At 37.8% G+C, this 27925-nt stretch overlaps 1 protein-coding gene across 4 annotated transcripts in view; it reads right to left on the minus strand.

Annotated features, from left to right (window-relative positions):
• The window catches only part of SYNE1 (spectrin repeat containing nuclear envelope protein 1), a 417051-nt gene that overhangs the window by 106846 nt on the left and 282280 nt on the right, over window positions 1–27925 (minus strand). For 3 of the 4 annotated variants that reach the window (XM_033094240.1, XM_033094230.1, XM_033094248.1), the window contains 10 exons: window positions 27275–27469; window positions 25304–25477; window positions 22738–22929; window positions 14238–14372; window positions 13145–13254; window positions 8849–9005; window positions 5621–5752; window positions 5267–5422; window positions 4929–5138; window positions 299–400 (listed from right to left, as the gene is read on the minus strand). In XM_033094240.1, the coding sequence (XP_032950131.1) occupies window positions 299–400; window positions 4929–5138; window positions 5267–5422; window positions 5621–5752; window positions 8849–9005; window positions 13145–13254; window positions 14238–14372; window positions 22738–22929; window positions 25304–25477; window positions 27275–27469 (1563 nt within the window). The remainder of the gene's footprint in view (window positions 1–298; window positions 401–4928; window positions 5139–5266; window positions 5423–5620; window positions 5753–8848; window positions 9006–13144; window positions 13255–14237; window positions 14373–22737; window positions 22930–25303; window positions 25478–27274; window positions 27470–27925) is intronic. The other variant, XM_033094253.1, reaches the window with a different exon arrangement.

The raw sequence follows: 27925 nt of genomic DNA on the forward strand, positions 1-27925 counted from the left end.
TTCCTGTCATAGGTCACTGACATTCATGTCTAATTTCATCATTGGGGGCAAACGTCTTCAGGTCAGCATGTGTCACTGACACCTTTTCCTATCTCACGTCGCCTAGTTCCATGCAGAAATAAGTGACCGAGTCATTGTAACCTGGCCAGTTTTTCAAACCTGGCTTTTCAAAACAAAATACATGACAAACAAAAATGCCACAGTAAGCCATTAATCTTTCCTAGAATATTTGATATTTCACAGCAAATCAGATCTACTCTACGCATTTGCTCTTGGGGAAAAAGGCAGCTATAAATACCTGTATTTGCTCTGCCACGGGCTGTTCAAACACATTTGCCAGTTTCTGTAGAACGATGTATTTGCTGTCAGCCAGTGATGTAAACAGCACCTTCAAATCATTCTAGGGAGAAAGACAATAGGAAGATTTAACATGTGTAACAGGAAATTCAAAATGGTTGTAAACATAACACACATTCTTAGAAATACTAATATAATAATAGAGTGTGGGAATTTAAATCCAGAAGAAACAACACTGTCCTATGGGAAGATAAAAGAAACTGGAAACAATTTACCTAAGTGCCAAAATTGACTTTTGAAAAATTCGTTACACAAACCATTTCAGACTCAGTAGGAGAAGAAGTATATAAATAAAAAGCAATACCAGTCACCCTAATCTTGTTATGTCTGAAATGAATGCACATGTTTAAATACTCCAGCAGAAATATTTCACTGATGATGTCTACCCTAGTAAAACGACCTGTAGATGTTATCATGACTTGGAAAAAAATATGATTCTTAAGAATAATATGATGCTTCTTCCCCTGTCTCCTCTCTTCTTTCTCTCCCTTACTTCCTATTATTTCCCATTTTTAAAGAATTTGCACAAGCTTATACAAAGTCATCCAGAAGTTTAGAAAATAACTATTATCCATGATGACAAAAAAACGTATTATGAGACAACACAAAAAGACCTAAGCCAAGCCTTTCGTTCATAAACATTTCTCACTTACACATCCCAATATATTTATATTGAGTTAGATCTGTACAAAAAGGAGGTAACTACCAGAATTTTGGTACTCAATTCTAAAGGGAATAGTAAACTAGAACAAAATTTGAATGATGAAAATTTTAATTTCCCTCCCTAAAATATCAGCAAATAAGCTCTATTTCTCATTGGTCAGCAAATATATATGATGGGCTGATTGTCCGATACAGATTGATTCATCACATCCCTTTCACTGGAGGCTGATCAGATACAAGTTCACGTCACCAAGATGCAAAAATTCTGACTATCTCATGGGGAGAAGGATAATCACACGAAGGAAGAAGAAACATCTTTAAGGTTGTGTGGGAGCATTATTATACAAAATGCAAGGCTAAAAAGCTAAACAGTGAGTGGATTAGGCAGTGACATTTTTGAAAAAAAGAAATAAAATTAAACCATAAAATTAGAAAAAAAAGCATATGATCCTAAGAGGCAATAACTGTCACTAACCAAAACCCAAACTAAGCTGTAAGCCTAGTTGCAGACAAAATAGGAAAATGTAATAACAGCTCTGGAAAAATGGTGCCAGAAGCAAGGGTTTTGCTTATGAGTTATGATGTTTGTATTACTCAACTGTATGCAGGATGAGGCCATGTGGGCCCTTAGAGCTGTGACACATGTATCTGTATGTACAAAAAGATATTTTCCATTCATTTGAACAGATTCATAAGAAATACTTGCATCTACTTATATGTAGAACAACATTTCTTCAGTTAATGTAAATGGGTAGATAACTGTAAATAACATAACATGGGCTAGAAATAGTGTGTATGTATTTCCTGTACATCATCTTTATATTTTTAATAGCCCGTTTCCTATCTTAGTTATATTCGAGTCAAGGTAACAGAAAACAGAGTTCACATTTTTAGAAGCCACAGTAATTACTGGAAGAGACTGACAAGAAGACAGTAAAGCAGAGAACGTGTTTGATTTAAAAATTACTAAATAAAAGACTTTAAGAGGTGCTGATAACCATACAGATGTTGGTAGCTTCTTAAAAATGAAAATCTAAAGGCTTTAACTATTTCTTATGACTACACTTGTGACACAGCAGGATAATTGGGGTATCTATACATAATGTACATAACAGACATTATAATATTTTTTCTTATAGTCACTGGAATTACTTGTAGAACATTAAAGAGGCAGGATTCTAGCTGTTTGAGAAACAAGTCCACAAAAAGTTTCAAGTTTTAAAATCCTTTGTGCTGCCTTTCTCAATAAGGAAGTCTTTCATTTTTCATTTTTAAAATAACTTAAAATGCTCAACTATAGAAATGTCCAGGAAATCTATTTGGGGTCAATTAAGTCTATGGGTGAAAAATTTCTAAAATGCAGAATAGTAGATAGTTAATTTTATGATTCCATGTGGATTATATACATCTGTATAACATCTATGCATTTTTTCAGATCGTCTGTTGGGTATAGAATAATGTTAGTTTGGCAAAAGCTAACACTCAAAGGTTCAGTGGAAAATGATGCCATACCAGTCCAATAACTATTGAGGACTGATAGCATACCAGGTGTCCGGTGCAAAGTGAATTAAAATGGTTTGGGACGTGGCCTTTAACTACTTAATACTGGAACTCTTTCTCTCAATTAAATTGGAGCACAAACACTTTAAAACATCAGTTTTTGTTCAGGAGCTGGCCACCAACACGTAGAAAATGGATGGTAAAAGAAAAATAGAGAACATGATTTAAAGAGAATTTCATGATTACATGTGTTACACTGGGTCCTCTACACAAAATAAGTTCTGGAGTATTCATGCTTAGTTCACATTTTACTCTCACTGACTCTAATCACCAATAAAAATGTCAAGGTACTAAAGACACTAGAATAGTAAAGACAATTTGAAAAAGGGAAATATACCTCCGAGTGATAAACGCATTTGCACTTTTAACCCACCTCATTCATGGCTGATAGATTAGAATGCTGTTAAAACTCAGTGCCTTGTTTCGTGCAAGATGGATTTCAGAGTAATGAAACCGTGTATGTAAGTTGTACAACAGTTTTGCTGATTTTAGATATACCATGTACACATGTACATGCCATCAGATTTTGCATCCAAAATAAAATACCCAAGTAATCACCCCAGCTTTTCTCGACTCCAAGTGTAATGCTCATTCCTTTCTCTTATGCTACTCAACATACTAGATACAAATGCAAATATCCATCCAGCTTACATCATTCCTCTAGCCACAGGCTTGCATACCCAAATGTCTACAATGACTATTTACATGATGTCTTAATTCTACCCCATGTCCTTGCCCAGCCACTGGTACTGCCAGCGACCCGTCTTGCCCGTTGGTCGGTGGCACTGCTATCCACCAGCCTTCTCTGTCAGCCAATGCCCCTCAGATGCTCAAGTCAGAGTTCCTGGAATTCCTCAGCTGTCCCCCTTCTCTCATTCCCGTATCCCAGACATCAACAAATGCTCTCCTATTGATTCTGCCTTCAAAATATGTCTTGAATAGGTCTACTATTCTCCATCTCCCCTTCCATCAGCCTCACAATGTAGATTACAAAAATATTCTTTGAATCAAATCGTGGCTTAGTTCTCAATAGTTCAATAACCTTGGAGAAATAATTGAACCTTTCCATTGGTTTCAGGTCCTAACTGGTTATACTAAGTACTACTATTGATACCAACAACAATAATATATATAAAAAGAAAACCTTGCTGAGCACTTACTATGTTTCAGACACTGTTCAAAGTATTTTATACATTTTAACCATTTTATTCTCACAAACCCCTATGAGGCACTTAATGTAAGTGTGGTTTAATAGTTGTGCACTCTAAGGCTCAGGGGAGCGCACATATGATTATATAGCAGTAGGTGACAAAGCCAGACTTTGAACCCAGGAGGGTTGGCTTCGGAGACTCTGTTCTTCATTTTTGCTCTTCTGACTTTGCAAAATGAATATTAGAACAATGCTTAGAGATGTTGCAAAGATTAAAGGCAGTAGTACATGTGGACATTTTTTTTGAATAAAAAAATGACACACAATTGTTTGTGATAATTTCACTTTGTAGTTTTCAGAACACAAACTACTGGAAGGCAGTGATAATGTGTCCCTCTAGATAAATATCTAGAAAATTCCATGATTCTGGGCTAATGCTACATTTATTTAACATTTACAGTATTTTCCTTTTAGGCACATCAGAATGTTGACATCAAATTCTTGGCCTTAATTATATGTATCTATTTTATAAAATGTCTATGTCTGTTAAAAATAAAATTCAATTAAAACTTAAGTACACCCAAAGGGCACTTTTTATTAGGAAGGAAAATCAACACTAAAAGTTTATCAGCAGCTTTTGCATTTGCTGAAACTTACAGTCATAGGAAAAGTTTCATAAGCACACAATGATTCAATTGGCAACCGAACTGTAGTCTGGGGCTAAAAGGAGTAACTCTGAGGAATTAGGATTGGATAAGTTGTACAATATATTTTAACACAGGTGGAACACATTAGTCCACAGTCACTTTCAATGGGCCTGGATACTGGAGTCTAGGGTTCATTCGGTATCAACAGCCCTTCCCACATGTGTCTCTGGTCATATATTTTAAACTCCACTATTATCAACTGGAAGTTGTAATTATAATATACCGTAAATATGACTTTTAGTGGTTGAATTTAAAGTTCTATTCAGCCCTTAGTTTGGTTGGCTGGTTTTCTCAACCCTCCATCTCTAGGAGCATAAAACTCCTAGTTTTCTAATCTTCAAGTTCAATCGCCTTGTTTTTCTGTAACGTTCTTCCTTTTCATTGTACATTTGAGAAAAAACAAAAAGGTCTACAGCATACCTCAATAAGACACCCTGTTTATGACTGAATATGGCGGAAGAATGGTCAAACATCTCTTGATAACATTTTACCTGGAAATTTAGTATTTGTTGAAGTCTTTCCTTCATTTGATGACATCGTTGATTTACTACTGAGTCTAGCAAGGATAACCTTCCCAAAAGACACCCCAAAGTGTCCTCAATAACATCACGATTATCACCATTCTCTGGAAATGCTTGGGAAAACAAGTTCTTGTTCTTATCCATTTCTTCGGACATTTCCTTAATATCTTTGGCAAGAGTCTAGGGTTGATAAAAGAGAAAGACATTTCAATGGTTAGATCTATGACTCTATATATGAATCAAGTCTTTTCCTCATAGAAAGTCAAGCATAATGTCATACACTCACAGACATGAGCTGCCAAACTCACCTCTTGGTTGAAGAGGCAAGTCTCTGTTTCTTCTGGCAAAAGTGCTGTGGCAACAAATATACATTGTTCAACATCATCCAACCAAGTGGAGGTGGCTGAGACCCCATCATATAACTTCTGTTCCAAGTGAGTGTTCTGACTCTTTGTCCCTCCACCCTGGGGGGGAAAAGAGAGGGACAGGGAATTCATTACTGTGTTTTGAGAAATCAAAGAAAAATACCAGGACAAGACTGTGGGTCCATTGGCTCTGCCTTTCAGGGCTATTGACTAGGGATGGTCTCAACAGTTCATGCCCACGGACGGACAAGTTCATGGAGACCAGGACCCAGGAGCAAACCCAGAGCATAGCCCTACCTGGGATGAAACCTCCTCAAAGACCTGGTTCAATCCATTCAGCAAAGACGTCACTGCAGACTTATCTTGGGCCTGCCCTTCCCCTCTGTACAATGGCATGCCAGACAGGAGCCGGTTTGGCCTGCTGTAGAGCTGCAGGCAAAGAGCGGCAGTTCATTTAAGAGCTCATGTACTATGTTCAGGTTTTCTCATTTAGAATTGCACACATTGAAGCAGATACTGGAACATCTGTCCTGATGAAAACCTCTTCCAGAGAAATATGACCTCTACAACACACTGTGTTCACTAAACATGGTGATCAGATTCAGCAAAGACAAGGTTTCCACTGATGGACCAAAAAAAGTGGTAGGAAAAATGCCTGAAATCTCATCATAACCTTGCTCTCTGCTTGTCTTCTTCGTTTCAGCACTTTCCATGATGAAATAATCCATCCCAATGCCAGACCTTGACCGACCCTTTTGCTTTCATCATTCACTTTCCTACCCCAAGCCCTTCTAGGCACTCACAGGGTCTCCCCAATGAGGACGATGACACAGCCCAGCACTCAAACTTTTTAATCATGGTCCCAGTCAAATTCAGTTTCCTACACGTTTTTTAGAACATCTCATCGTCACCTGACCTTCCAGGCTGATTCCTCATTATCCTCTGACATGCCCTGTTTATTCCCCCTATAGCTGGAATGCCCACCACCTGGCAGCTCTTTAAAATCCATCATCTTAAAATCTACAGTGTACATACCATAGCGACTTCCCACTTTTTTTCACTTCTGCTTCCTTTTGAACTCGTCTTACGGAGACTACTATGGTTGCTTAACTTTTGAGAAATGTATAAAATATTTCCTTGGTGGAGTTACGGGTTCCTAGGACCATGAGCCATGTAGGGTATTCTGCGTGGGGACACTAAATATGTTGGAGGTGCACAAACAAAGCAAAATTGCTCTGAGAGATAGATATCTGTTGACCCAGTGAACTTTAAGCTGAAAAAAAAAAGTGCCCGGTTTTACACGTGAGGGTAGTAAGTATATCCAGTGCACAAAATTGTCAGTAAGGTGGAATGAAGAAGGAGGGATATGGAGTTGGACAGACCTGCATTCCACTCCCAGCTCTGCTTCTTCTTAGTCATGAGACCCTGGGAAATTATATAATCTCTCCAAGCCTTAGTTTACAAATCTACGAAGTAGAAATAATGTCAACGTCCCCACAGCATTGCTAGAAACGTTAACACCCAGGACACAAAATATGTTCATTAAATGCCCATTCCCTTTCTTCTCGGAGACTCTCACAGCCAAACTGCTTCTTCCTTGCCTTTTTTCACCTCTTCACACCAAAGAGAAGAAAACAGCCTAGGAGGCCCTTTGTACAAATGACCAGTGATTCTTGAAAGAAAGCACTCATCTGCCAAAATGTGACAAAATAAAGAACATTCAGTGCTTTCCATTTCTAATTCCACAGAAAAGTGAGCTATCAATGTGAACCTAAACTTTTAAACAGTCCCGATATCATGTGGCAATGTCAGTGGTCGTAGGAGAAGTTTTTTTGCGTGTAGGCCTACGTTGGGGACTCCAGGGTGTGGACATGGCACTGACTGGGAGAAAACGGAGCTCTTCAAGCTAAGAGCAGGTAATAGATGAAACATCCAGGTGGTCTGCAGTGCTGGATGGATCACACAGGTGTTTTAAGGTGGATAGACTACAGGGGAAACCCAGGGATTGGGCATTTAATAAATGGCGAATAAGTAAGCATGGAATATTATGAGAAATAGCCCAGATTTATCTGACTTTTAGGACAGTCAGAAAAGACTGCAGTCCCCGAAGTAGGGCTGCACATATCCCTTACAGTCAAAGGAATGGGGAAACACAACAACATGAAGGTGAGCTAGCAGTTGAGTCCAGGAGATCTACATCAGGAATCAAGAGTTCAAGCTGAGCCTGAGGAATGTTTGATCAGGGGTGTGGAAACGGATTCATTCAAACAGGCAGCAGGTCCATGCAAAAGGCTAGAGCACCATTTGTCAGGGTGAGTATGATGCTGGGACAACTGCCTCCAGGAATACAGGGCTTTATATTCCCCAGAGCTGGGACAATTCTTGTGGACAGTGGCAAAGGAGACTCCTGACCAGAGGAGGGGAGTGAGAAAGTGTGGCATGCCACACGATTTTGTAAAACGTGATCAGAATGAATGCCTCCGGAGGGACTTCGGCACGGTTCCCCATAGATGAGCGGACACAACCCAGCCTTGAGACCACCTCCTTTCAGGCCGTCCTGGCGAGCTGCATCTGCTTTGTCAGCTCCTGCTTTTTCCTCCTCAGATGCACTGCATGTACTGATGCCCTTCACCTTTGGGTTCAGCCTCTCCCAGCCTCTAAACTAGTCCTGGCCAGAGCAACAAGGACAACGGCCTCCTCAGACCCACAGTAAAATCCTAGAATTTACTCCGTTAATACGACTGTCATGGAGTGGCACAGAAGAGCACTGCTGGCCCAGGAGCCAGGGCGAGGTTTCTATCTTCACAATCCTGCTGGGCCACGGCTGCAATAAGCATCGCAGGCTTGCCTGGGGGCCGGCGTCATTCACTAGCTCTCCAAGCGGTGGATTCCTCTGACTCTCTGGCTTCTGCTTAGTGAACCAACAGCCATTATCTGCCTGGAACCTCCTGTTGCTATAGTCAATTCCACTGGAGTTGGCTTGCCTGATGAATGAGTCCAACATCACACAGCACTTGCCCATCTTGGGAACCAGGCCACAGACGGGTCCTACTAGCTTTCCCTTCCTTTTAGACCCACTGAGGAGGTCCCAACAGTTTCTCACTAAGATCTTCTGAAACTATGAAATACTGGAAGTAGCAATGGAAAATACAGATAACTTGACAATTTTGTTCCAGATTTGTGGGATTTCTTTTGTCTTAGATGTGTACTCCTATACCCTTGATTTACATCCATAATTTTCCAAGTTGTGAATAAAGGGGGAACACTTAAAACTTAATGATTTATGCTAATGAGTACTCAGATATTAATCATCTCTGAGGAAAATCGTATCTAGGAATCACATAAATTTTCACATATAAATTTATAATTATTAGGGGACATGTGAAACAGCATTGTTAAAAAAAATGTAGGAAGAATGATTTGTTTCATTTGATAATGAAAATATAGATTACTGCACAGTTATATTCTCAGCAAAGCTGTACATCTTTCACATTAGTTAATATATAAAAGCAAAATGTTTGATACCACTTGCTCTTGTTCCTGTTCCAGAACATCCTGTAGAAGTTTCTGCTTGGTACTAAATTCTTGATGTAGGCTTTCCCACTTCATTCTCATCTGGTCGTCAGCAGGTGATTTCTCCCCTTCCATCCCCAATTCCTGGGATAACACATCAGGTTTTTCGCTATTAGAAGAATAAATAAGTTTACAATGTGTGCAAAAAGGTGGTAGGTTTTAGGTAACTGGCCTCTACAGTTTAGATCTGGCCTCTAAAATTAGAACCAGATTACTTTAATTTTTAGTTTACACTTTAAAACTATAAATTACAGTAGAACATTTGAGCCCAACTGTAAAACAAATATATTCCTACTCATAATTAAACCAAGAGCACAAGAATAATTAAAATATACATTGACAACAGCTCAGTATTAAAGATATAAATAATCGTAACTTTTGGAATCAGAAAGTGTATGGACTAGTAGTACCCTTTGACAAATAGCTCATGACTTAATTCAAAACCAGTAAAAATGCTACTTAGTTTACTGAGAGTTTTTACTCTGAGTCGAAAGAAAATACTACTGGCCAGGTGGCAGGACATAATGGGAGCCCAGAACATGGAAGGAAGGCATGGCACATCGTCCTTAAAGACAGGCAGCCGTGTGGCAGCTGAGAAAGACAATGGCTTTAAAGGTGAGACATACCTGAGTTTGAATCCCTGGATCCAGCACATTAGATTTTTGGACTCTGAATAATTAGCTTCATTTCTCTAAGCCTCCATTTTCTCATCTTTACAATGAAGATAGGATTTATTTTGCGGAATTATGAGAATTAAACTAAGAGAATATATGCATAATGCCCAAAGCCCTATCTGGCAAATAACAGCCACTCAATAAATGGGGCCTAATGATAATGATAATGGTAATAAAATGGATCTAGGGGACCCAAGTTCCAGTAGATCCTAACTTATCAGGAATTTTGAAGTCCTAACTAGAACCACAACATATGAAAAGTATATTAAACAGTAATCATTATTTTGATAGAAATTTTTGCTTGAGTGGGAAAAAAATTAGAAGTTCTTTAGCAGGATAATAGTACACTTTACCTCAAAGCCAATTCTTTTCAGAGTAATTGAATACAATAGTTTCTTTAGGTAAGTCTGTTGAAAGTAAGCCTTGAAAACTACCTATAAGCCTGTGATACAAGAATTCTATTTCTAGGATATAACTTAGAGAATCTGTTCCGCTTGTGCAATTAGAGACATATTAATTAAGAAGGTTAAGTTCAACAATGCAGGGAATCATAAAAAAAGAAATGGCAACAATGTAAATGCCCAACAATAAGAAAAGGGATGAACAAACTATGTTCCCAAGATAAAATACTGTTAAGCAGTGACAATGAAAGAACTAGATCAATGTGTATCACCATGGATTGACCTAAAAAAGTAATGTTGCATGAAAAAAAAAAAAAGCCAAAATAAAATTGACATTTCCAATTTTGTCATGCTAGTCTCTGGACTTTTCTGTGAGGTTTTTTTCAAAACAATTTTTTCAATAAAAAACAGTATTTATGAAATTAAATTTCTTTACTGTCCTGTCTTTTGTGGTAGTGAACTTATAATTCATCACTTTTACTTCATTTATGTTTGCATAACAATTTAGTTTAACACCGGGGATATTTAATATGTCTACTCATATATTTAAGCATTGACACATATAAAATATCACCAGCAAATCAGTTTTAAATTAGACCATAGCCTCTCATTTCCCTTGAAAAATATTCTTCTTTCCCTTTGATATTTATATCAATTTCCAGTTGTTTCCTTGGAAATCTTGGAATTACCCCTCCATCAACCCTCCTATATGTCACATAGTCCTTATTTTTCATGTATTACATTTTTACCTTTAAAGCAAGTTATGCTCCTCCCACAGGGGTTTTCTTATATAAACCAATTCACAACTGATAGTTTTAGAATATCAGCTAATACATTAAACACTGAATATAAAATTTAATATATATATATAATATATATCTACATTACATATATATTATATATATGTATTGCATATATAATATACATATATGGCTTCTGGATACTGCTTAACTTGTGTTTGGTTGTTGCTTTGTATATTTATGCATTGGCTTGAAAGGTGCGGTAGAATTGTAATTAACTAGATTTAAAGGTGACTTTTCTAAAGAATTTGTGTAAAAATTAAAGAATTTATAAGCAGTGTTTAAGGTGAATCTTGCATAGAAAGTATCACAGCAAATTGCTCTTACAAGTATTTTGATATTTGTAAGAGCAATTTGAGGTTGTTTGCCTTTCATCTGAGTCCTTTCCAAAGCTAAGGGCCAGGAGTGGAAAAAAAAAAAAAAGAAAAGAAAAATTCACGGTAATAAAGTTGCAGAAGATTCCTACTTCTTTTTGTGATGAGGAGGCAATGTGTGAATGGTTCTTTGTAAAAATAGAGTTAGGCAAAAATATTCAGAAAACTATGAGGGATGAATAAACATCTGAGAAGAATTGGAAACAGAACAGAAGATGTAAAGTGAAAGCAAGTCTGGACTCAGAGTCAGCATGGAAAGAACAGGAACAGCGTTTGTCATTTCAGATTTATACAGACACATATTTACAGCCTTAACAGCATTTTTAAGCCTGATGGACAACAGAGATTTTTTTTTTTAAACCCGTTATATTTTAGCACAATTTTTACAGATTTAGGGTTATTTTAATGGAATTCCTGACTATAGATGTCATAGTAGTATCCATTCTGATTCTTTTACATTGATATTTATTAGTTGTATCAATATTTTTGCTGTTTCTTATTTTGTTTTTCTTTTCTTGAATGCCTTCGTATTTCCTAGATATTTTGTCATAACATGTCTATTGCACTTGCCTTTTAGTTTCGTTTCTATCATTTTGCCCTTGAAATTCCTAAACACACACACACACACACACACACACACACACACACACACACACACACACCATCATACAGGTGTATATATGTATATAGTCAACACTGATGTCCTATGTCAACAAACTATGTCAGCATTGATTAAACTGAAAAAAAAAATAAAAGAAAAATCTCCAAATATGTCCTCTCCAAAGCTAGTTTTGATAATCTACATTCTAGTCTGGTTCTTACTTACATGTATATGTATACTACACATTCAATTTCGTATTACATTTTTACTTAGTATCACATACATTTTCTGATACTGTTATGTAATTTTTGGTTACGATTATATATGCATAAATTTTTTTCTTAGGCTCTTTAATACTAATGGGCATGTCTATCTTTCCAACTATTTGGTATCATAAATGATATTACAAAAATTATCTTCATAGCATGTATTTCCTCCCTTAGGTTATTTCCTCCCAATAAACGTTCAGAAATGAGAACACTAGAGTTGATGGAGTTCAAGTTATTCACCATCTTATGGTTGCCAAAGGATACCACTAAATTGCAACCTTCAGCAATCCATGAACACTGAGGTTTCACTGAAACTTTTTTCCCAATGTTTTAATTTTGAAGAAAGTTTTTCTATCTATCCCCTCGGTTGACATTCACAGCTATCACAGCCCTTCTGTGATGAAGGTAGTCAATCTTTATTCTGATTCTACAGATGAGCAAACTGAGGCTCAGAGCTGAGTCACCTTTCCATGGTGAGAGCTGTAGAACTCGAATACAACCCAGACTTGACCCAAACGACAGGGTTACTTCTGCTCTGCTGTAGTGCCTTTTCCTTCCGACCTTTAAACCAAATCTTCAACTGGAAGATTCTCCACTTCCCTACTTTTGTCTTTAACACTTCACTTTTCTGTGTATGTGACTTTCAGTCTCCACTCCAAATCAGGACTCGAGGCTCAAAGACTTTGCATGTAGAAATTACAGAAATAGATCAAGAAAAATCAAGACATTTAGTAGGCACATATATTCAGTTTTTAGAAGGGTGTTAGGGGAAGATAAGCTCTTGTAGGGACAAGGTTTTGCAGTTAGATATTCAGTTAGAAACATCATGGATCCAATTTTATATGCATTTCTTATTTGACTTCAAAGAGTGAACTCCTCAGTATATTCTCTGGACAGATATACTGAGCATACTGGAAAGAGGGCAAACAAGCTAGCCATCATAAATAATCACCATACTCACACTGCGCAACAAAACGTTCAAAATGCAAGTAAATGTAATACCATAAAGGGAAAACAGGATGATTAAATTTTTGCAGATGTTTAAAACAAAACTTTGAGTGAGATGTTTACATTGCTTCCACTGTCAGGAAAACAGTCACAAGAAGAGACAAAGTGTTTCGAAACATACCCAACACCACCAGAGGTCTCTGCCACTGAGTGCTGGGTTAGAATTTCCTCTCCACGACTGGCTACCGACCGGAGGAGACTCTTCTGCTCTGCTAATTCCTGTTCCAACTCCTGCTCAAGGAAAAGGACAAATGGAAACCGTTGATACTTTGTGAATATCGTATACAATCATGGTTCTATGTGTATAAAATTACCAGAGAAGTCTTATAGTAAGTTTTTAAGTTTGCATATTAAATTTAAAAGTGTAAAAAGGTGTGGTTTAGGTAAATACACAAACATCTTTCCAAAGTACTTTAGCTTTCTTGGCTTTGATAAAAAGATACCCCAAAAATATTGGTGGTGGGGGTGGGTGGGGGGAGAAATGAAAACTAAAAATTTCGCTGGGCAATGGTGCCCTCCAGTGGTACAAAATGCACTTTGACTTTTCAAAATCAATATTGCCTTGTTCTAGCTAAGATGGATCCTCCAGAGCAAGTAGCTCTCTTAATTCCCCACTTACCCCATAAATCGAATTATCAATAGATTCAGTGTCACTCTTTCATTATTTATGATAAATGCCTTTACTCTTTGAAAAAGTAAAATATTTTAATATGCCCTATACAAAAAGTTGAGGTATCAATGAGGAATTGTTCTTATTCTTACCCAAATCGTTCTCATTCAAAGCTCATTGGTTTCATTAGGCAATAATTTGCAATCCTATTTTGTGATGGTAGCTACTTGAAATTGCATTTCTTTAAAAAAAAAATGTAACTCTGGAATTTAACCAATTCTCAGAGGCTTCCGGGAGGTTTGTGTTATATAAAATAGACTCCAAATGGGGCAGGCCTGAAAATAGAGTAGGTAACCTTGATAAGGCAGATTTTAATTGTTACACTATTTGGAAAGCTTTTCTTAAAGAACAGACTTTAAAATGACCTATCATTCCAGGGGTCACACGTCAGTACATTGAAACACTTAGCCAGGACTTGCTTGTGTCCAAAGAGAAGCTAAAGGGGTACTCTGTCTTTACTGCACTAGTAACTTTGCCTTCTAAAACGTTTCTCTCAAGGTGTTTGCTTAGCAGACCTGATAGAGAGAGGTAGGAAGTGCTTTACTTTTTGGTGCTGGAGACTGCTCTGGCGCTGGTGGGCCCACGTGGTGCGAGCTTGGGCCAGCCATTCCTGGACACCAGGGCTCTGAGTGCCGCTTAGGTCCGTGTCGCTCTCCTCCTTTTCTTGTGCCGTACCCTGCTTTTAATGAGGCAGAAATCAAGAGTCATACTACCCACAGGAAAACCTTAACCAAAACAGAGCACCGAGTACTTTAGTGTGGTCTGTGTAATACCAGAGTGGCCCCATTTGGATATGAAACCACATTTAATAAATTAAAAAAAAATGGTAACACAAAACCCATCGAATTTATGGCATTTGCAGGAGGACGAACAGTCCATAGATGATTACACTCAGAAATGTTTGAGTGAGAAAACTGCCTATTTAGAGGCGAGGCTTTTTAGCTGACTGATGTGGTCACCAGATATTATTCCCGATTTTCTTCCACAAGAACATAGTAACTCTAACTCTCACTTCCTGTACTATCACCACCAGGACCAGACCTCACTACCATCTGCTGCTACTGCTGGCTTCAATAAAGGTCGACTAAAGGAGAAAGACAAAAGTAATTATTTATTACCTGGGCAGGAATTTATCCTTCCTGTTTGTTCTGCTGGAATTTAAATGGCCGTAAAGTATTGCATATCAGAATGGAATTAGTTCTGAATGACAGCCTCTCTACTCACATGCCAATGGTGCCCAAAAAATGTAGACAAGTGGACACTTTGGTCCACGTTGCTCAAGCAGTAGTTCACCGTAATCAGAAGTGTCTGGACACTGATGGTAACCACTTTGAGCACCTCTTGTAATTGCAGAGTCAAACGTGACTTGTATTCATCTTTTGTTATCGGTATATATTAAGTATTACAATTTTAATACCGTTTTCCTTTCTTGAGATGGTATACAGTCTTTTGGCACCCTCTGTATGTGTGTATGTCAAAGGATCGATTATACAATTTTAATATAACTCATTCACTAAATACTTATGAAGCACCCACTGCCTGTCCATCACTGTTCTAGCACTGGGGGTATTTTGCCAAGGAAGAACCAGACAAGGGCCCTACTGGAGAGACAGACAATAAACCAGCAAGGTAGGAGAGATGGTGATAAGAGCTACAAAGAACAGGAAATAGGATAGAAAGTGAAGGTGCAACCATTCTTAGACTGCCCAGAGAAGGCATCTTCAGAGGTGACAACTGCTTTGAGTACTGAATAATGAGAAACTGCCAGCTTGGAAAAGGTCTAGGGGAAGGGAGGGCCTTCCAGGCCTAGGGATCAGCAGGGGCAAAGCCCGAAAGGAAAAAGAAGCGTGGCATGTCGCAGAGAGCAAGAGCAGCGAAGGGGCCGGTATGGCTGGAGCACGTGGTGCAGAGAAGAGGGACATTCTGTAGGTTGTTGCCCCAGAGGAGTCACCCTGTTGTCCAGGTTCAGAGCTGCTGGTCCCATCCTCCCATCCCTTGGTTCTTCTCTGCTGAATCTGACCATGGAATGGGATCCAGCCACTCCAGCTCATCTGGCTTGACTGCCCAAAAAGACCATTCTGTTTCTCCTAGTTTAAGAATTTCACACTATTACAGGAAGTTAGACGGGGTCGGTTTGCCCTTCTGTCTTATTCAGTAGAATCTCATAATTAAATTTTAAAATGTTTGAGATGATGAACTTTTCAACACTGGTATCAGTGCTTGAAGCTAAATGAACAGAAGGAAACAGTGAAATCTACAGGGTAGTATTATATATATAATCCTCTCCAAGATTCTGAGCCATCTTAGCTCACAGGTACTGCCTTTCCTTGATGACCCAGACTCCCCGCAAGAGAATGTGGTGTAGGTAGAGTGATGGGGGTGCCACGGATCTGAAATATGCTATCTGCATTTCGCAGGACCTTCAGAATGGGTGGTTAGTGACACCCAGCTCAGGATATTACCTAGTCCTCCAAGAATGCCTCTCCCAGAAGAACAGCGATTTTCCTGAAAGTGGGAGGTGTAGCGTGAGTGGACACTCTTCCAGGACTGACACCCATAAATTCCTACATGAAACAGATTCTCTCTCATCTGAAAACACACTGTCTACCCAGAATAAGCTCTGAGAGATCCCGGATCTTCTGCTAAGGACGAAATAGCAGGTTAACGGGGCTTGTAGAGAATGACCCCAAAGATATTAGTGTACGAGACTGAAAGTTGTTCTCCGCCAGAGCTGCTCCAGTGAAACAGTGGCCATGGGCACAACCTTCTGACCGTCAGTTATGGGATCCAATCACTTCCTCTCTGCTCTGCTCGTCTTCAAAGGTTTGTTTCCAGAGCCCAGCCTGAAGACTCACGTGGCAACTTCTCAGGGCACCACCTCACCCTTCCAGGCAGGTTACTACTGTCTGTCTGAGAGCTTTTCTTTCAAGTTCCCCACACAATATTTGTGCTTAGAAAAAAGACAACTGCGAAGTTAGGTCGTAAGGACCTCTCACCCACATTTACATGCACAGATACATACTCAGATTCAAAGACTCGAAGTCTAAGGAAGCGAGTCATATTTGACTGAATCCACAGCTTTAGAGAAAAATAAATTATGCAACATCTAAAGCAGATGCCTAGCATGTACTCTCTAGGTGATTAGGGTGGTTTTTCAGTGAGTAAATTTTTCTCCGACTGATTTAGTCATCATGCAACACTATACTTGGACCACAGGAAGCAAAAAAGGATTAAGAATCCAGCTCAGATTTCATCCCTTCTCCCTTGAGGATGAGAAGGCACTGACACAGGGAATAAAATAATGCTAATTACTTTCTCTGAGGTCTGACAACAGTTTTCTCTCCTCTCAAGGGAATAGGAAGTAAAGTGACTCCTTCCCCTAGAATCCGGTCCCCAGAATCCTTGGTGGGTGGAGCTACATAAGCTGTTTATGTTGGAAATACTAGAACAGTAACCACTTTTGCCAGGAACATTCTTTGGAAGATTAGTGAGGATTGGGGAGTGCTAAACATTACATAAAACATTTCTTTATAAAGTTTTCCATTATTTATATAGGGCTAACTCTCTTTTCCCTGGAGGGATAATACTGTATGAAAACGACCTAAACTTTTATGAAGATGTGACTCAAGAGATATTATGCCAGTAAGTCTGTCTCTTCATATAAAGAAGGAATCTATTTGGGAGGAAACTAAAGGAATTGGTTATTCATTAATATGAATAGAAGTCCGATTAGTTAAAATGAATGCCCTCAATAGATAGGACCATTTTACAGATAAGTAGCATTGAGAATGGATGTGCTTCTGGCCATACACAACTTAGGAAGGTATTCCAGTCTCCTGAATCCTGCAAACCCCAACTGAAGGGCAAGACCTCATGGACATCAATATCATCTATATTCAATGGAAGATTTTTTTCCTCCCAATTAATGTTAGTTCATTTCAGATCAACTCTGAATTTTCTACACGAAGGGAAATGAAACTTTTCATGGCAACAATAATATTATATAAACCTATATTCTAATATAAACGGTTTAGTCCTACAGTTGGAAAAATAATCTCCTCCAAAAGTTCTAATTATAAAAAAAAAAACATCAATATTTTATATGCTGGAAACTCATTAAAGATGAAAGATAATGGGATTTATAAATATTTTAAAAACAAACAATGATCAGTTTCAATGCAGTAAAACACTACCACATATCGGCAGGCAAGCTTATCCCTGCAGGCAGAATCAGGACTTTGGAAATTCTGAAAAATCTCCAGGGCCATAGGCGCAATCTGTGGGGTGTGAGAACCACAGGGGCGGTCAGTGTGCTAAGGCCAGCCGTGACCAGGCTCAAACCTCACCTTCAAGCGTGTCAGGCGTTCCTTCCCTCCCAAAGAATGTGGTCTGCAAACTGTTAGCTGTTGTTATTAATTATTACATGTACTGTGATTTGAGCACTTACAGCAAGCATTACTTGCATTAAAATCCTCAGGATTTTTTTTTTTTAAGTCAAATACTCTCATTATCCCTATTTTACAGATGAGAAAACTGATTTGTAAGAAAGGTAAGGGAAGTTCAAGGATCTCACCCCGGGTCACCTAGTTAATAACTGGGTGGGACCAGGCTGGGGAAGCTTAAGAACAGCAGTTCCAAAGTGATGGCCCATGAACCAAGACTGGCTGCTGGATATGCTTTGTTTGGCACACAAATTATTTTAAAATTTTAGAAGTAAATGTCAATGTTTAAAAATTGGGAGATTTTAGATAGAAATCCAAAATTCCTTCCTCTGGAAGATCTAGCTGTGGTGCCCATGAATTTCTGTATGACAATAGCTGGGGCTGAGTAGGAGCTGTTTATCCAACAGGGGACCAGCTTGCCAGGGTTCTGACTGGGCCTGCATCAGTCCCTTCCCAGGCCCTGAGGGCTTGGAATTTGTGTCCCCACCCAGTTTAATCCCTCCCCGTGCCTGTGTATTAGGTAGTCCCTTCCATTCCTACCCGCCTCAGGGTAGGGCACACCTGAAGCTTTATAAAGGAAAGGAGAGCTATTCCAGATAGAAACCTTGAAGCCTTTCTCTTTGTTTGGTTTCTTTAGAGATTAATTAAGTTTATTCACATACACCTATGGGGCGTGGGGGTATGGGGGGTGGTGTCATTATGCATTAGATTGATAACACCTCTTAACAAAACCAAGTGAGTTATTGTGTAATTCTACAGTTAGAAAACCATCCTAGTTTTGTGCAATTTTCATATTTTTAAGACTTTTTTTTCTTTTAATTCATAAAGTCAGATTGCATGTGCGTTGTAAAGTATGCAAATTTAAGGTGAAAATCTGTATTTTGTCTTTATTTGCATTTATTTCTCCAATAGTGACTTCAAAATATCTTTTCATATGTTTATTGGCCATTTGTATTTTTTTCCCTTTAAATTATCTCTTCATATTTTTTGCCCGTATTTCTATTAGGTGACCTTTTCTTATTGATTTACAAAATATTTGTGGAAATTTAGGGAATTTATTACTTGTCATGTGAATTGCATAGTTTCTTTCCTATTTGTCCATGTCTTTTAATTTGGTTAATATTCTTTTGGTCACAAAAAACTTTTTCATTTTTGTGTAGTATTTTTAAACAAACGGAAATTCTGGGTTTTGGGCTTAGTGGCAAATGTCCTTCCCATCTTAAGGTTTTAAAAAATATATACCCATATATCCAGAACTTTTCAAGTTTAATTTTTATATTTAAATCTTTGATCCATCTGCGATACATCTTTTTTCTATAAAGAATGAGACAGAAAGTCCAGGTCATTTTATTTCAAGTGGTTTACCTATTACTTTATTATTATTTGTATTGAGTCATATTTTATCCACTGATTTGAACTGCTACATTAAACGTTTATCAAATTCCCTTATATACTGCAGCTTCCTTCAGGAATATGTATTCTATTTAATTTTTTGTTCATCCATTTATTGCACCAACACAGGGATATTTTAATTATTATAATACTGTGTTTTGATGTAAGACTCATTAGCTCCTTCTAAGTCTTCATTTTCAGAATTTTATGGTCATTTCATGTTTATTTTAGTCCATATAATAAACCTAGTATCATGTTGTTACACTCCAAAAATACTCATATATAGTTGAGGATAACTTAAACTTATGTATTAGTAAAGGAAGAATTGACATCTTTAAAATATTGTAGTCTTCTCTTAGAATAAAATTTATCTCTCCATTTTTTTTCACTTTGTTTTGCATTTTCAATTAGGTTTTAAAATGTTATTTCTTAGAATTCCAAACAGTTTATCCTTCATTGGTATTATAGATGGAAAATTATTATTCACTATTTTTCCAACTTGTTTTTTGATTCTCTATTTTATCTTTTTAATAAGTCAATCATTTTACTAAATTTTTCCATTGCTTCTAATAGTTGTCTGTTATAATTAGGTTTGATGTTTCAGGTCATAGAATCATAAGATTAGCAAAGAACTAAAAATATATAGTTTAGTCTGAAAAAAATCATCATTACACTGAGATAACAGATGCAATCACAGTGAACGTATATTAGGTTTCCACCTCGATATTTGTGCCCTGCCCCTCCCAGGTTCTGTCCTCAAATACAGGTGTCTTCCTCCCTCCTGACACTGTAGTTCTAAGATCACACCCTCCCCTTTGATCCTATTTTCTCCCTCCTACACAAGAAAATGGTTCTTGCAATTTCACTTCTTTTACATCAACTTCTCCTCTACTGAGTTATTTCCATCTACATGGAAAAATGTCATCATTTTTCTTGTCTTAAAAGGAAACAAATTTCTCTTGACCCACTTCGTGTGGCTTATCCTATTCCTCTGCTCCCATTTACAGTTACCTGCACGGCCCCTCTCCACACCTCTGCTCCCATTCTCACTTTCATTTCAGAGTGCCTTTGGCCTCCATTGAAACAACTGTGGTTGAGGTCATGGAAGACCCACCTGTGGGTAAACCCGGTGGTCAGGTCTCAGTCCTCATCTTACCTCACTTGTCTTCAAGTGCCTTCAGGGAACTAAAACCTCAGTCTTCCCTCCACATCCCTGGTTTCTCTTTTTTACTCTTTTTTGTGGGCTCTTCCATGTCTTCCAAACTCTTAACGCTGGAGTGTCCCAGGGCTTGGTTCTAGGACCTTGGTCTTCTTTCTCTCTCCTCACTCCCTGGTGATCTCAGCCAGTCTCATGCCCTTAAGGACCAGCTGCAGGCTCAGTGGCGGTCTCTCCCCTGATTTCCTACCATTACTTGACATTTAATAGGCATCTCAAATGTAACCTGTCCAAAATTAAACTACTGACCTAACTACTCTTTCTCCCCCCAGATCTGTTCCTCGGATAGTCTTCATCTTCTCAACTATCCAGAATCTCAGAAGTTCTCGTCACCACTCTCTACCTCTACTCTATGCCTTCTAACTGGTCTCTCAGCTTCCACCCAGACCCCCTTCAGTGGTCAAAATCTGTTCTTGTCATTCCTCTGTTCCCAAATACTCCAATGGTTTCTTATCTTCCCCTGGGCAAAAGCCAACGTCCATATGATGCCTACAATGATGCCTTTGAAGCCGGGGCCCCATGTTACCTGTATGGCCTCATTTGCTACCACTCTCCTCTTGCTTACTCCACTCCAGCCACACTGGCCTCCTTGAGCATCCTGGGTATGATCCCACCTGGGAACCTTTGCACTTACTTTCCCCTTTGCCTAGAACTCTCTCCCTTCATGGCAACTTGGTTCACACCTTCAAATGTAACCTTAGAGTGGCTACTGTGGTTCCCCTGTTTAAGGCTATAAATTTGCCCAGCCCCACCTTTCCTTATCTACCTGCCTTATGGCATCTTACCTATAGCTCTTACCGTCTTCTAACTTAGTAGATAATGATGCTTTTTAATGTTACTTCTTATCTGTTTCTCTCAACCATAATCCTTTGAAGATAGGAATATACAGATGTAAATATAAATATGTGGTTACCGATACATAATTGTTTCCCATATTCCTTCACTCTATCATATAGAGCAGTAGCTGGCACATAGTAGATTCTCAATAAATATTTGCTTAATTTTTGTGTAGGATAATAATAGTAACATCTAATTTGTAGGGATTAAAAAAGAACAAAATAAAAATACTGGACAACAGTATGAAAGGTGCAGGGGAGAAATCTGAATAAAAGTATTTTAAAGCCCTTATATTGATCTGGAGGGAGATTAAGATATAAACTTAGAACTTTAGGTATGCATGGTTAAAAAAAAAAGAAGGTAAAAAGAATGAAAAGCATGCAACCATTTAAAACAAGGTTAAAAGAAGAAAGGATAATAGAAAGAGCAGGAAAAAAATAGAAAACGAAAAGAAAGATGATAGAAGTTTGAACGTGTCAGTCATCACAATAAATTTAAATGGACTAAACCCACCCTTTAAAAGTTAGAGATTTTCTGATAAGATAAAGTGTTTCAAACCAACAAAACATAGCTAAATGTTCATTAAAAGAAGCAAATCTAAAACATAAGGACACAGAAAAGTGAGATCAGAGGAAAATTAAAATAATACTAGGCAAATATTATCCCCCAAAAGCTCTAGTAATATAAAACAAAAATCACTACCAGGAAACAGTAAGGTCACTACCTGATAGTAAAAAGCTTCATTTCACCTGAAATATGTGACAAGACTAAAGTTGTGGACCCTAAATAAAAAACTCTGAGTATACCTGAAAAGTAGAATAGAGGAGAAATAAAAGATAAATGGAAAAATGGCAAAGGACATCTTAATCTATGACCTATGTTTAAATATTTTTAAATACTGTCTATTTGCTAGATTTGGGTATTCATTTTCATTTCTTTTCTTTCCTACACTGCAATCATCCCGTCAATGGATTTAAATAGTCCGTATAAAACCTATTTTCAAATCGATGCCCAAGTTTGCATAAAGCAGGTACATAAGTGTGCACCATTCCCCGCTTTTTCCTTATACGGCCCAGGCTCAGAAAGGCACGCCAGCAATGCACAGTATCCGGCTGTCCCAGCAGCCCTGCATCGCTGCCGCTGGCTGGCGCCCTCACCTGGATGTTGAGTTGCTTGTCGTGCAGGGCTCTCTGCAGCTCCACAAGGCTCCCCTTGAGGGTTCTCAGCTTCGCAGCCAGCTGCTCAGCCTCCTCCTTTGTGTGGGCCTTGCCCTCCAGCAGCAGGTTTTCACTGTGGACGGAGAGCTCCGACAGGGCTACCACCTTCTGCTCTATTTCCACCAGCATGTTCTGGGGTGACAGAAATAAGGATGAAACTCACACACCCGCTCTGCAAAGACCGTTTCTCACAGCAGAACACAACACTTGCTTCAGTCTTTCATCCAAAGAACATGTCTTTATGGGGTTTTTTTGTTTTGTTTTGTTTTTTTCCTACTTTGCCTACAGCCTGAAAGAGTAGTGTATAGATTTTTAAAAATTCCTTGAGCTTCTTAATTTTTCTCTTATTTAAGATTAAATATCATAGAACAAAAGACATATTGGAAAAACACATGGAAAGCCCATTTTGTTTAACCCCTAGATAAGGAGAAAAGACCATCCCTTAATGTTATCCCACTCTTACAATTATTTTATTATTTTACTGTTAGATTGTAATGCTTATAGCTGATAACAGTGAAGATGTCACATGATAACCCTTGTCAATGTAAAAGGGATTCTCTTTCAAAACACTGCTTCTTTGGTTTTTTTTGTTGAGTACTGCTTTTATTTCTTGATTTTTATTTATTTATTTATTTTTGTTTCTTATATGATGTATTTTTAACCTTACATTTCTGCAAGTTTCCCTAAGAATTTTACTTTACTTTCTGTCACCACTCTCTAGTGCTGCTGGCTTTCTTCTAAAATGGAAACTAATCCAGAAGAAGCAAAATAGTTTCTCTTCATCCACAGCAAGATGTAAACCAAAACCAAACAAACAAAAATCTAGCAGAACAAATAATACCCATTTTCTTTTCTACAGAAATTGTTGTTTTTATATTCCTTAATTCTGAACTCTTTGAAATGCACTTTTTAATCTATCAAGTAATTTTCAATTGAATAATTAATAAGAAAAGATATTTTATTTCCCTGTTCAAAATCAGAATTCCTGCCATAAACTTTTAAGAATATAGGTTTGAACCAAAAACTAAATGGAAGTGTAAAATTTTTAATGAAACGAGGTTTAAAGGATGATATCCTAAGGATTATTTCCGAGAAATTAATATAATTTTGTACAGGGATGAATTTTCCATTAGGTACAGCTGGCATAGTATTGAGGGTCCATAATAGTTTGGGAGGTCCAAGAACATGTCTTGATTGTAATTTCTTTTAAAATCTGAAGAAAAAGTGAATATAATAATCATGACTCTACCCTGGATTATATTAGTTTTTGTACCAAAGCAGTTATAAAATAAAAATATAATTTTTAGTATTTTTATAGGGGCAGGGGCCCATGGAAGCAAAGTTCTCAGGGTCCCAAAAATCATAATGTGGCCCTAATATTGTGTAAAAGCCACACTTAGAATTATATAACTGGCTTAAATACTAGATTTGAATTGACCGAGGAGCTGCTGTAAACTTGTGTGATTCCATATGCTTCTAGTTTCTAAAAATATTATCAAAATGCCATTTCAATACTCTGTAAAAGTCCTGAAATATATTATCTGAATTATGGACTTTATACATGACTATAAAAATAGAGATATGCAAAAGGGAGCAGTGGGAGTACTGATGAAACATATTTTAAAATTCTAGTGCATGTGGTGATTTCAAGTGCTAGAAGGAAATGCTAAAAATAGATGTCTCTTTTCAGGAAGAAATTTTAGAAAAGATGATACATAGAATAGAAAACACTAGCATGTATCTTATATTTATTTTTTTTTCTTCTGATTTTTCTTTTGACCTATTGTCTACCATTAAGGCAGAGAATAATAATGCCTTGAATACATATAGGTAAATTGCCCGAACAATTTAATATTGAAATTTGATGATTGGTACATCGGAGTTCATTAGTTAGTCTCTATACTTGTATGTGAGTTTGAAAATTTCCATAATCAAGAAGTAAGAAAATTATGTGACAATAAAAACCGTAACGCCATTACCTCTTACATTAATTCCCAGAGACCACACACCAGAGGAAGGAAATTTTCTGCTCCAAAAGACAACCTTCCCACGTTCAATCTATCCTTCTATGACTGACAGTTTTTCCAGGTTTTCCACAAAATATTAGAATTAGAACCAACATTGCAATGGAGCACCTTCTGTTGTATTTATCCAGTCTGATTTACTGATACTAATTCTCATTGGCTTTGTATTTCTTATTAGCCACCAAATATACACACTACATGTTTTGGTATCTATAGTCTTTTAAAAATGTCCCTTAGAAAGTTGAAGATGTTCTAAAGATTAGAAACTATTAGTAAAATTTTTCAAAAGACTAAGTCCATGTTTGAATTTCATTTAAGCTTTTATAAGGTTTTGTTTTCCTACTCTCTAAATATGTAAAGTACATAGGTTGTGAAAAACCATATACCCATACCAAGCCTTTTAACTATTATGCTAAATATATGTTTTTACATTTAAAAACGTGCTTTGTGATTTGACATATTCCTTCGAGACATTTGCATACCTGGCAATCCTCCAGCTGGGCCTCCATGTCCATGGGCTCCTTGGGTGTACCCAGTGCAAGGTCCAGGGTGGCCTTGGTGGTTAAGAGCCAGTGGTCCAGCTCGTCGACCTCAGAGCGATACCTCTGCAGAGCCTGCTCCTGTCTCTGTTCCTCCAGCTGATCATTTAACTTCTCCTAACGAATTAAGTAGAAGGTAACATGGATCACCCTAGGGTAAAATCAATAGGATTCAACACAATAGAGCAGTGGTTCTCAGCCCTGGTGGTACATCAGAATAAACTGTGAAACTTAATTTAAAAAATTTAAATACTTATGCCTGGGCCACATACCAGAACAACAAATCAGAATTTCCGGAGGTGAGTCTCAAAATTAGTATTTTTTGAAAAGCTTCTCCAATGATTCTAGTGTGCACCTAGCATTTAAGGGCTCTTACATAACATACCTGCAGGACCAGGAAGATAATGTGAATGAATGGAAAGTGATCAAGGATGAGAACAAAACAATGGCCTCAGACAGTCAGTAAACGGCAATAGGTGCTTGACCTTAATGTTGGGGAAACTGTAGGGAGGGGTGGGGACTGCGACAAACTGAAGAACAGAGGGTCCACCTAAAAAAGGTAGCATCATGCAGGTTCAGGCAATTGATTTCCTGCAAGAAGTGGTGACCCAGTGTTACTAGTTTCTTGCGTGAAGACAGAAATTCAAATTTTTTGGCTAGATCTCTGGGTTCTTTTCAGTGATGGCAAGTAATTCACATTAAAAAAAAAATCTAGGCCCATCACTTTATTTTGAAACTCCACAAGGGTTTCATAGAGTAACTTGGGAAAATATTAATAAATTAAAAATTTAATTCTTAAGGTACTCTAAATACTTTAAAAATTAGTTTATGAATAATTTCTTATTTTTAAAATTAAACTTTTAAAAAATAAACTTTTAAAATAGAGATTAAATAGAGCAGATGTGTTGATTTCAGATTTATCCCAAACAAGAAATAGACAAATATATGATTTAACTAATCTTATAATAGGTAAAACTAGAAAGAGCCTATGCACCCAACAAAAGGACCGTGGTTAATTGAATTACACTACAACCAGCAGCTAAATAAAATAATATTAAGTTCATATAAGAAATGTATTGAGAACTCATTATATCTCTGGGAAGCTGCTATAAACCCTGGAGATACAAGGAGACAGACACACTGAAGGAGTTTCCAGTTTAACATTATATATGTTTAGGGCCACGAGTTATAAGAGAACAAAGAAAAAGAACTTATTTTTAACACGTAAGTTATTGTTACCAAAATATTTCTCTGTATTAAATAATACAGAGGACACCAAAGAAAACTGTGTACACAATGTAAGAAAGGAAAACTGTATTAAAATTATGCTGATGGTAACCACTTTGAGCACCTCTTATAATCGCAGAGGTCAAACATGACTTGTATTCACTTTTTGTTATAGGTATATACTGAGTATTACAATTTCAATACATTTTCCTTTCTTAAAATGTATACATGTTTTTTGGCACCGTCTGTATTAAAGTTAAGTAACATGAGAACTGGAATTGCAAGAACAATTTTTCATGAGTCAGTGTGCGTGAACCGGCTAGCAGCAATTAAGGATTTATTCTTCACAGCATTAGAAATAGTGTTCATAAAATGCTCTCAGTTCAACATAGCGAACCATTGTGCAAACCTACAATTCTTCTTCACAAGGCTTGTCTACCAAGTATTTGCTTTCCACATGCTCATTTTTTCATGCTGAAATAAGGCAGAAAGGGGTGAAAAGACGCATTCATGGCTACACACTGACTCAGTGCTCTGTCCACAAGACATCTCCTGGAGACACAAATCCAGCTTCGTAAGAGTGGGGAAACAATAAAAATGGAGGTCACATAAGTAACCCAGATACTTGTCAGCACAATGATAAGAGTTAAGGGGGACGTGAGGGGCATCTTCAGAGTTCCTTGTTACCTCCAACAGCTGACGTTTCCCTGATGCTTTCATCTTGATGGTGGACATACGCTCTGCTAAGACGGTGAGCGTGGACTGTAGGGCCAGCTGTTCCGCAGGGTCGCACTCTGGGGACTTGGACACCAGCTCCTCTGCGAGAGATGCCTGGAGGTCACTGATTTCATCTTGAAGCATGAGAATCTCATCCATCAGAGCCTGAAGGAAAGACTGCAATCACTCTCACGTATGGATTTTTTGGGACTGAGAAATCCTATCACTACAGCCCAAGTCTCACATCCGTTGAGATTAGTGAAAACATTTCACTTGAAGTCATTTAACCAGCAAACAGGGGGCCTGCTAACTTAAGTTTCACAATGAAAGTAGCAGACTAAATGTCGTAAAATTTCTGATTTCAAAACCGTTTTGTCACTAACTAAAATGAAGTTGAACAAGTGAATTGAACTTTCTGGTTTTCAACAGGCTCTTCTACAATCCAAGAGGCATACAGTCAATTACGTCTGAGTCAACAATTCTATGTTGAAAATAAAATTCATCGCTTTCTTTCTCAACGTGACTTTTTGCACTCCAAATGGCCCTAAGTTTGAGACAAGCGACGCGTTTTAATCAAAAACTTACACAAGATGGGAGAAATCTGTCACCTGTTCCTAGGTC

This window comes from Rhinolophus ferrumequinum, chromosome 3 (genome assembly GCF_004115265.2).
Source record: "Rhinolophus ferrumequinum isolate MPI-CBG mRhiFer1 chromosome 3, mRhiFer1_v1.p, whole genome shotgun sequence".
NCBI classification, from domain to species: Eukaryota; Metazoa; Chordata; class Mammalia; order Chiroptera; family Rhinolophidae; genus Rhinolophus; species Rhinolophus ferrumequinum.